Genomic DNA, 10066 nt, shown 5'->3' on the forward strand with positions numbered 1-10066 from the left:
CTGGTTAACAACAACAACAACAACAACAACAACAACAACAATAACAACAACAACAACTATTATTATTATTATTTATTGAGTACAAATTAGAAAAAATACAAATATACAAAAAAAGGAAAATACATGTAACCAAGAGAAAATTAGAAAACATTTTACCTCTTCTCATATTTACAATTATTTACTCCTCTACAAAACAATATTCACAATAAAGAAAAGAAATGAAAGGTAAAATATAAAAGAAAAGAACAAAAAGAAGACAAAGAAAAGGAAGAAATAAGATCAAGAATTAGAATTTTAAAAGTAGATAAGTATACACAGCCATTTCCAATCTATGTTTATGTTCAATTATGTATTTTCATCATATCCTTATCTAAATTAAAATATTTTTAAAAGACTCTGATCAAGGTAATAATAATAATAATAATAATAATAATAATAATAATAATAATAATAAATTTTATTTATACCCTGCCCTCCTCAGCCAAGACCAGGCTCAGGGCGGCTAACAACTAATAATAAAAACATGTTGATTAAAATACAATTTAAGAAACAAGATTAAAATGCAACATTAAAACATTAGGATGCAGCCTCTTCTCAGGAGGAGAAAGGAAAAAGGATAGAGGGGAAGGGGATCAAGTTGATTCTGAGCCAAAGGCCAGGCGGAACAACTCTGTCTTACAGGCCCTGAGGAAAGAAATCAGATCCTGCAGGGTCCTGGTCTCATGAGGCAGAGCGTTCCACCAGGCCGGGGCCAGTGTTGAAAAGGCCCTGGCTCTGGTTGAGGCTAATCTGACTTCCTTAGGGCCCGGGACCTCTAGGGTGTTGCTATTTATGGACCTTGAGGCTCTCCGTGGGGCAGACCGGGAGAGGCGGTCTCGTAGGTACCAGGGTCCTAGGCCGTGAAGTTATTGTTACCACCATTAGAATAATATAGGATACAGTGCCGTATCACGTATAAGCTGAACAAGCTATAGCTTAGGGCCCCACTCTCTTGGAGGCCAGCCCAAAAAATTTAAAGGGGAAAAAACCTGGATGTGCATTTCCAAAATATAAGATAAAAAGCAAATAAAATAAAAGCAACAGTGTTTTGTGTTGTGTAGGCTCCTGTGATGTAAGTCATGGGCCCCGCCTGCTCGCCTGCTCCCTAAAATATCACCGGTTTGCTCATTTCTATATAGAGGGTGCCTACATTCTGCATGGACTGGTTGCATGGCAACATGTGCAAATGGCTTTAGATCAGGCTTCCTCAAACTTATAATACAGTACACTGATTATTGCTTTCATTTTATGGATCAATGGTCTCATTAGATAGTAGAATTCATGTAAAATTGCTGTGTTAAGGGTTGTTTTTAAAAGTCTGGAACAGATTAATCCATTTTGCATTACTTTCTATCGGAAAGCGTGCCTTGGTTTTGGAACGCTTTGGTTTTGAAACGGACTTCCAGAACGGATTAAGTTTGAGAACCAAGGTACCACTGTATTTGCTTTGCTAATCGCCTTCCTTTTGTTCTCCATGATGGCTCTGGCATTCTCTCTCTCTGTCACACACACACACACACACACACACACACACACTGTGATTGATACGATCTTGGTGGTTGAAACAATAAACAACAATTAATAAATTAAGGGCTACCTATAGCTTTTTAGAGTAGGAGGGAGGGATGTTTTACTAGATTTCCTTCCCCTGGTTTTTATTTTTATTATTAATTACACTAATTATATTTATTTAATTTGAACCCGCAACCTTGAGACTGAGTGTCGCATGCAGACTTTGAAAAGCTGGTATCACTGGATCAAGCTAAATGGTTTTAACTGGGTTTTGAATAAATGTGCAATTAATTGTCACCGTTTTGAATTTCAACATGCTGTTATCTTCCTTAGCGTTCTTCCTTAGCGGGCTGTGCAAACCGCTATTACGAATGATGCTTTCTTTATATAGCATAGGGGGGAACTGGGCATGAGTTTATGGAACCAAGGGGGCGGCAGCTGGAAAAAGCTTGGGAACCACTGGTGTAAATAAGGACCTGACTTGATATAAAGGAGCTTCCTGTGTCCCTATTTAAATTGGCTCATTATTCTCTATCATGAGGACTGCAATCTTAAAGGGGGGGGGGGCAGGTAAGTGCCACAGCAAGCCAGTTTTATATGCAAAATGCCCCAGTAGCAGCTTCAGATAGAGCTAGAAATGTTCCTGCAACCTGAAATCTTGTACAGCTGCTGCCATTCAGTGTTGACAACACTGACCTAGATGGACTAGTGGTGATAACCTTGGTTCCAAAGTTCCTGACAGATTTCCTTTGTGCCCACTCTCTGCCACAGCAGCCCGTGAAAGAGGCAGGTGGGGTCTTGGGGTGGCCTCCCCTACATTTAAAGCCCTGGTTTTGAGAAATGCAAATAGGCTTGCTTTTGCAGCCCTAGCAATTTGCCTGTGGGGAGGAGAGATTCCCATCCTTCCAGCACCCTCCTGCCCCAATCTGTGGGGACGCTGCGTCAGGAAAGGCTGTCTCGCTCTTGCTGGGGATATCGCTGTTGGTTTTTCCAATGAACCATTGTTCTCTCAGTCTCTCTCTCTCCCTCTCCCTCTCCTCTAGCTCCATTGCTGCCCATTGGAGGGATTCCTTGTCCAATCCAGGCCAAGAAGAAATCCTAAACAGAAAGGCACAGCACCAATTGGCGAGATGAACATAGAGCAGGCAGAAAGGATGGGGCTGGCGGTGGGGAGATTTGCTGGATGGGAGAAGCTGAGCAGCATCCCAAGAGCAGCAGCAAATTGGCCTCTACCCTCACCTGTCCTGTGACTTTTTGGTGGAGTGGGAGCAGCCTCGCACTCGCCTTTGTCTCCGGGAGATGCTCGGACTCTGGTCCTTCCAGCATTCTCCATCCTCAACCTCTCTCTCCTCCCTGCATCCTCTCTTGGTACCAGCACTAGATCCGAAGCCTCTGGGTGCTGCGAGGATACTCAGAGCAGCAGAGGTGAGGGCTCCATTCCGGCTTGGCGAAGGATGGCTCAAAAAGACCAGGTTCCACTGGATACAGATTCAGGTAAGGATGGCTCTGAGGAAGTCTCAGAGAGTTGCGTGCGGAGAGCTTGAAGGATTCGTTTTAAATGTGGGGATTTGGGACTTTTAGTCCTGGAAGCTGTTTTCACAGCTGCAGCAAAAAGAGAAAAGGAGGAGAGTAGAGAGTACCTTTGGGCATGTGCAGAGTGATTTCCACTCACCTCCTTGGAATCAACAACTTGGCCAACACATGCATGGGGTTGAGGAGAGAGTTTCTGGGTGGTTCCTCAGGAGGAGGAGGAGGAGGAGGAGGAGGAGGAGGAGGAGGAGGAGGAGGAGGATTCTTTCAATGCACCTCACCACAAAAAAGTTCTGTGCAAATGAAAATTGCTTTTGCCCTGTCCCATTAGCCACGAATTGGGGTGGGGGAATCTGCAACTTTGCACGACAGCATTTATGCTGCCTTGCAAATGGGCGGAGATGTTTGCTAGCCCTGTCACTCAGCTATGCAGCATGCAACCTTGACTTAGGGGCCTGGTGGAAGAAGGGAACAGACAGGGAACACCAAATTCCACCAGAGTAAAGGTAAAGGAACCCCTGACCACCAGGTCCGGTCGTGGCTGACTCTGGGGTTGCAGCACTCATCTCGCTTTATTGGCCGAGGGAGCCAGCGTACAGCTTCCGGGTCATGTGGCCAGCATGACTAAGCCGCTTCTGGCGAACCAGAGCAGCGTACGGAAACGCCGTTTACCTTTCCACCGGAGTGGTACCTATTTATCTACTTCCACTTTGACGTGCTTTTGAACTGCTAGGATGGGAGAAGCAGGGACCAAGCAACAGGAGCTCACCCCGTCACAGGAATTCGAATCGCCCAACCTTCTGATCGGCAAATCCTAGGCTCTGTGGTTTAACCCACAGCGCCACCCGCATCCCTTCTACCAGAGTAGGGCTGGCTTAAAGGTTCAAATGTGGGTCCAGCAAGGCATACTCTCTCATACCTGCCAGGCTCCCATCATGCACTGGCATCTGCCCTGCACCTTCTAAAATATCCCCATGCCTACAAGCCAGGAAGTCTCTGTTTTGCCTCCACAGTTGGATACAGCAATGCTTCTGAATACCAGTCGCTGGAAACTGCAAAAGGGGAAAGTTGTTCTTGTAATCAAATCCTGCTTGGGGGTTCCTCATACTGGGCATCTGCTTGGCCACTGTGAGAACAGGATTCTGGACTAGATGGGCCATTGGCCTGATCCTGCAGACTCTCCTTGTATTCTTGTCCTTCTTCTCAAGAGGGAATTCTCCTCCACAGGGGAGTTTAGTGTGACCATGAAGCTGTTCAGTGCTCACCTTGTTTTGCAGCGCCCCAGTGATGCCCTTCTTTTCTAAGTCCCATCCCACACTTTCCCCCGTTTAAGCAGGATTTTGCCTATCTGCAGATAATCTGAAAAGCAGAAATAATATGAGTCCTCTACCTGAAAGACTGCAGGATGGTGGCCTGATCCAGCCACTGGGCTCTTCTTGGCAGTGCCCAGTCTGATCAAAGGACCCCATGCTAATTAGACCTGATGGGAGTTGTAGTCCCAAACATCTGGAAGTCACCTGGTGAAGGGTGGTCTGTTAGATAGAAGAACATATAGAAGTCCATTGCACTTCCTTTGGCCACTCAGTTGACCTTCTCTGCGCTTTTTCTTTTCCAGGATTGGACCAGCATCCAAAAAGAGTGAAAGAGGAAGAGGAACCAGAGATGTATCGAAAGAGGAAGGAGGTCTTGCCTCCTGCCAACGCCTCACCTGGAAAAGGTGGAGAGAATGGACTCAGCCCTCCTGCACTCGGGCAAAACCACTTGAAACCAGGGCAGCCTGACTCCAGAGCAGGCAGTGAGGAAGGTCTGGTGATGGACCACAGAGTGGGATGTGGCCCCAGTGTACCTGCCTTTGGGATCTGCAGAGCGCCGATGGGAGAGATGCCCCACTGGTGCTTGGAATGTGGGAAGAACTTTGCCCAAAAGGCAGAGTTAGAAAAGCACGGTCTGAACCACGCCGGGCAATGCTCATACATCTGCGGGGACTGTGGAAGGAGCTTGATGGAGCATGTTGCTCTCGCCACTGGTCAGGGAGCCTGCCTGGCAGGGAATGCCAGCAACCACACCAGCTGCAGGAAGAGGGTTTCACCTCTGTCGAGCGAGACTGTCGTGCAGAGGAAAGAGCGGAAGGAGCTCTCGCTACAAGAGAAGGTCCGGGTGCTGGAGATGCTAGAAGGGCCCAAGGTCTCCCAGAGCGAACTGGCCAAGAGGTTTGGGGTCTCCCAGCCCCAGATCTGCCGCATCATCAAGAACAAAGAGCGCATCCTGGCCGAGTGGTGCAAGAACGGCAACCCAGGGCGCAAGCGCAAGCTAGAGGAGAAGACCATGGCTGGTGAGGTGGCCCTTCTACAGTGGTTTGAGCACAGGTGTGTGTCCAGCACCCCTGCCAATGGGATGCATTTGCAAGAGAAGGCTGGAGACCTCTCCAAGATGTTCAGGAGGAAGCCAGAGCTGGAGGCAGGCCTGGGTTGGTTGCGTGGTTTCAAAGCCAGGCAGAAAGCGGCGCATGGAAGACCTCCAGAGGAGAAAGAGAACAGCGAGGATCTGGAGGATGAGGGCTGGGAAAACAACGTCCTGCCCTACATCCTAAACAAATACGACCCCCGTGACATCTACGCCTGCGGGGAGGCTGGCATCCTGTTTCGAGCTACCCCAGAAGGCCTAGCTTGGGACAGCGGAGAGGGAACCAAGGACCAGCTCACTGTCTTGCTCTGCACCAATCTGGATGCTTCAGACAAGAGGGACGCCCTGATCATCGGCAAGGCACGAAGGCCATTTGGCTTCCAAGGGGTTGACAGGGAGGACCTGTTGCCTGTCACCTACAGAGCTGATAGCAAGGCATGGATGACAGCGGCCATCTTCACTGAGTGGCTACAGAAATTCAACGAGGACATGAAACGAACAGACAGGAGCGTGGTGCTGTTTTTGGTCCCATGTGCGGCGCATCCCGACACTGAGCTCTCTCATACCAAGATGGTTTTCATGCCTCCTGGATCTTCCCGCATCCATCCTCTTGAGCATGGGCTGGTCCAGAACTTCAAATGCCATTACCGGAGGAGGATGCTTCTTCGCCTCCTTGCGGTGCTCGACAGCAGATCCCCCGTTCCTGCAAGCGAACTCTCAAAGCACTTGACTCTTTTGGACGCTGTTCATATGATAGTCCAAGCCTGGTTAGATGTCTGTCCACAGACCATCACAAGCTGTTTCCAAGCTGCGGGCTTTGGCTTGGCTCTCCGCATCCCGGCTCCTCCTATGGACGTGGTCCAAGCCCTGGGGTTCAAGGACCGGCAACAATTTGAACAGTTTGTGCTGGTCGATGAGGAGCTGGAGTGTTTTGGAGACCAGGAGGGTGCTGAATTGCTCCAAGGGGTTCAAGAACCAGCCTGTGCAGCTGCAGACGAAGAGAAGGCGCAGAACTTGCCCTGCCCTTCCAAGGCAGAAGTCATGGAGAGCCTGGCCACACTGAGGCGCTATTTTGAGTGCCACTCGGTATCTTCATCCGTCTTCCAGACCTTCTACAAACTGGAGGATGTGGTCCATGGAATGTCTCTGGCTAATATGCAAGTATTAAGGGCAAAAGCCTTGAATAGAGAAGGACTCTGAGCCGCAACCTCAAATGTAGCTCTCTTTGAATCTCATGTGTGGCCCTCTGAATCCACACAGTCATTTGGGGCATAGAATAATCAAGAAAACATCATCATCTGTACAACAGTCTTTGCCAAGTTTGTGCCCTCCATGATGTTTTGGACTACAACTCCCATCAGCCCCTGCCAGCATGGCAGGGATGGGGGGAGGTTGCTGCAGCGTGATCAGGTGGGCTTGGGCTTGGGAAGTAATGCTGGGAATGGTCTTTGGAAATCCCTTCCCCTAAGATAGCATAAAAGTGAGAATCAGTGCATTGCTTGCATGGCTGTGAATTTCTTCAAGGTATCTAGGATGGGAAATGTCTGGGGCTCTGGAACAGGTTTTTCTCTGTCCCCCAATCCAATTTAATTAACCTTTAAAGGCTCTTTAATTGTTCTTGAAAAGTGGTTACTCTTCTAACTGAGCCAGTTCACTGACCTGGTTTTGGAAGATTTATTCATTTAGTTCATTACCAAAATTTTTATACTGCTAGATTGCAGTAAAATCTATAGACACTTTCCAAGAACTATTCTTTTATTACCAATTAAAAACATTAAAATTAAGAGTAAAAGGAAATGAAAGCATGGCAACATTCAAGATGTATTCCACACCATCGTGGTAAGAGCTTTTGGTCCTCCTGGTGTTGTTGGGCTTCATGATCCCTTATCTTCCTCTTCATGCCGGTTGGGGCCAATGGGACCCTGGAGCCCCACATCTGGAGGGCAGCAGGCTCTGCCTCCCTGTGCTAAACCTTGTGAGGTAGGAATACAACCTGTCTTTTAAAAGGGCTGGAAGAGATGCTCACTGACCTTTTTGTCAACAGTTTGGAAATATATAATAAAACAGATACTGTGACTGGGCTTAAGAGTTTGTGCATTATGTCATTAGAAAGCATCTGCAGCAGTTTTATGTCACCACGGACAGCTCCTGTCCTGTATATTCATCGTGTTATTCTGAATGGTTCAGCCCAAGTTATTGCATCTGAGTAACGGTGGCACCTTCAAGAGAGACTTCCTCAATTAAACTCAGCTAAGAAAGCCAGGCTCCTCCCATCAGTTCATCCAACAACTACCATTTCTTTTCAGAACCTTCTCTCCATCATTGGTGGTTTCAGAATTGCGTGTGTATCTCCTTTTCCTGATCCTTAGGTAAAGGTAAAGGGACCCCTGACCATTAGGTCCAGTCGCGGCTGACTCTGGGGCTGCGGCACTCATCTTGCTTTATTGGCCGAGGGAGCCGGCGTACAGCTTCCGGTTCATGTGGCCAGCATGACTAAGCCGCTTCTGGCGAACCAGAGCAGCACACAGAAACGCCATTTACCTTCCCGCTGGAGCGGTACCTATTAATCTACTTGCACTTTGACGTGCTTTCGAACTGCTAGGTGGGCAGGAGCAGGGACTGAGCAACGGGAGCTCACCCCGTCGCGGGGATTCAAACCGCCGACCTTCTAATCAGCAAGTCCTAGGCTCTGTGGTTTAACCCACAGCACCACCCACATTGATCCTTAGGTTATAATAAACTATTATTTTAAACAGAAATCCAGTTGAACCCTTTTGGCATATAAATAGAGTAAACCAGTAAGAGTGCACAGTTTAGCCTGTGGATGAGTGCAGTTGCCAGGCAGGCCAGTCCTCAAGGCTCAAGATCTGAGTTCAAGTGCTAGCTTTGTCACATAATTCCTCATGTGGTCTTTGAGCTTTCTGTCTTGTGTGTGGGGGAAAAGACCACTCTGCTCTGCCTTGGTCACACCCCACCTGGAGACCTGTGTCCAGTTCTGGGCACTACAGTCTAAGGGGAATATTGACAAGCTGGAAGGTGTGCAGAGGAGGGCAACTAAGATGATGAAGGGTCTTGCAACCAAGCCTTATGAGGAACAGTTGAAGGAGTTGGGGATGTTTAGCCTGGAGAAGAGCAGACTGAAGGGTGTTATGTAAGCCACCTTAAAAATCTGAAGGGCTGTCACATATAACAACAACAACAACAAAAATTATTATTTATATCCCACCCATCTGGCTGGGTCTCCCCAGCCACTCTGGGCAGCTTCCAACAAAGTATTAAAATACAGTGGTCTGTTAAACATTAAAAGCTTCCCTAAACAGGGCTGCCTTCAGATGTCTTCTAAAAGTCTGGTAGTTGTTGTTCTCTTTGACATCTGGTGGGAGGGCATTCCACAGGGTGGATGCCACTACCGAGAAGGCCCTCTGCCTGGTTCCTGGTAACTTGGCTTCTCGCAAGGAAGAAACCGCCAGAAGGCCCTCGGTGCTGGACCTCAGTGTCTGGGCAGAACGATGGGGGTGGAGATGCTCCTTCAGGTATACAGGACCGAGACCGTTTAGGGCTTGAAAGGTCAGCACCAACACTTTGAATTGTGCTTGGAAATGTACTGAGAGCCAATGTAGATCTTTCAAGACCGGTTTTATGTAGTCTCGGCGGCCTCTCCCAGTCACCAGTCTAGCTGCCACATTCTGGATTAGTTGTAGTTTCTGACATGGAAGGTGGAGCAAGCTTGTTTTCTGCTGTTCCAGAAGGTAGGACCCAAAGTGATGGATTAAAATGACAAGAAAGGAGATTCTACCTGAACATTCGGAATAACTTTCTGACAGTGAGAGCCTCTTGGTGGTGAAATGGACTACCGCAGAAGGTGGCGGGATTCTCCTCCATTGGAGGTTTTTAAACAGAGTTTGGAGGGCCACCTGTCAGGGATTCTCTAGCTGTGATACCAGCACTGCAGGCCGTTGGACTAGATGACCCCATGGGTCCTTTCCAACTCTACAATTCTATGAATCTATGACCATCCATAATAAAAATTGTTTTAAGTGTGATACAGGCAACCATTCACAGTATAAACCTTATAATAAATAGGTAATATGGATGATGGAGAAATTTGCCAAGCAGAACTTGGGCAGAATTAATTTGAATACTTTTGCAAGAAGAAAGTACTGTATGATTAAGGGAGACCTTCTGTAACCCCAACTTTGTTAAGAAGTTCATCGTTTCATTTACTGCTTTATTAGAATAGATTAAGAGACTTGTAATAACTAATAGTTCATACTTCGGTTCTCTTGACCACTGATGTGGATAATAAGGAAGAATCCCAAACTGTTCCTCTCCAGATGACTTCAGCTAGGCTGCTCCTGCTCTGACAATTGCTATTTCATTCACATAAGTGGGAAGAGGTGGTCACAGGAGGCACAGATTGCAAGGTGTGGCCCTGCAGATATCCTCCCACTGATGGGATTTGTACTAAAAAACAGCTGGAAGGCTCCAGATTGGTCCAAAATAAGCAGTATTGTCAACCAGAACCAAATCAGCCTTTTAAGTGCACTTGAGAAAAGGAATTATCCCGTTGCTACCATGTGTG

At 47.5% G+C, this 10066-nt stretch overlaps 2 protein-coding genes across 4 annotated transcripts in view; one reads left to right on the plus strand and one right to left on the minus strand.

Annotated features, from left to right (window-relative positions):
• LOC310827765 (zinc finger protein 783-like) overlaps window positions 1-10066 on the minus strand; it is a 130314-nt gene that overhangs the window by 17227 nt on the left and 103021 nt on the right. The window lies entirely within an intron of this gene.
• LOC310827731 (tigger transposable element-derived protein 3-like) lies at window positions 65-9566 on the plus strand. Of its 3 annotated transcripts, none has more exons than XM_083704114.1 (4): window positions 65-300; window positions 2595-3045; window positions 4697-7853; window positions 8214-9566. In XM_083704114.1, the coding sequence occupies exons 2-3, from the start codon at window positions 3006-3008 to the stop codon at window positions 6682-6684; spliced, it is 2028 nt and encodes a 675-aa protein (XP_083560240.1). In that variant the 5' UTR covers window positions 65-300; window positions 2595-3005; the 3' UTR covers window positions 6685-7853; window positions 8214-9566. The 3 variants fall into 3 exon arrangements, with proteins under 3 accessions (XP_083560240.1, XP_083560241.1, XP_083560239.1); XM_083704115.1 differs by lacking the exon at window positions 65-300 and having other exon boundaries at window positions 1659-3045; window positions 8214-8522; window positions 8613-9566; XM_083704113.1 differs by lacking the exon at window positions 65-300 and having other exon boundaries at window positions 1659-3045.

This window comes from Podarcis gaigeae (assembly GCF_964106915.1).
Source record: "Podarcis gaigeae genome assembly, chromosome: 12".
NCBI lineage: Eukaryota > Metazoa > Chordata > Lepidosauria > Squamata > Lacertidae > Podarcis > Podarcis gaigeae.

Bases quoted from the DNA above. Each gene is read 5' to 3' on its own strand.
- LOC310827731 (XM_083704114.1), top strand. From the start codon at position 3,006: ATGGCTCAAAAAGACCAGGTTCCACTGGATACAGATTCAG. The intron at 3,046-4,696 runs GTAAGGATGGCT...TTTCTTTTCCAG, and splicing joins TCCACTGGATACAGATTCAG to GATTGGACCAGCATCCAAAA.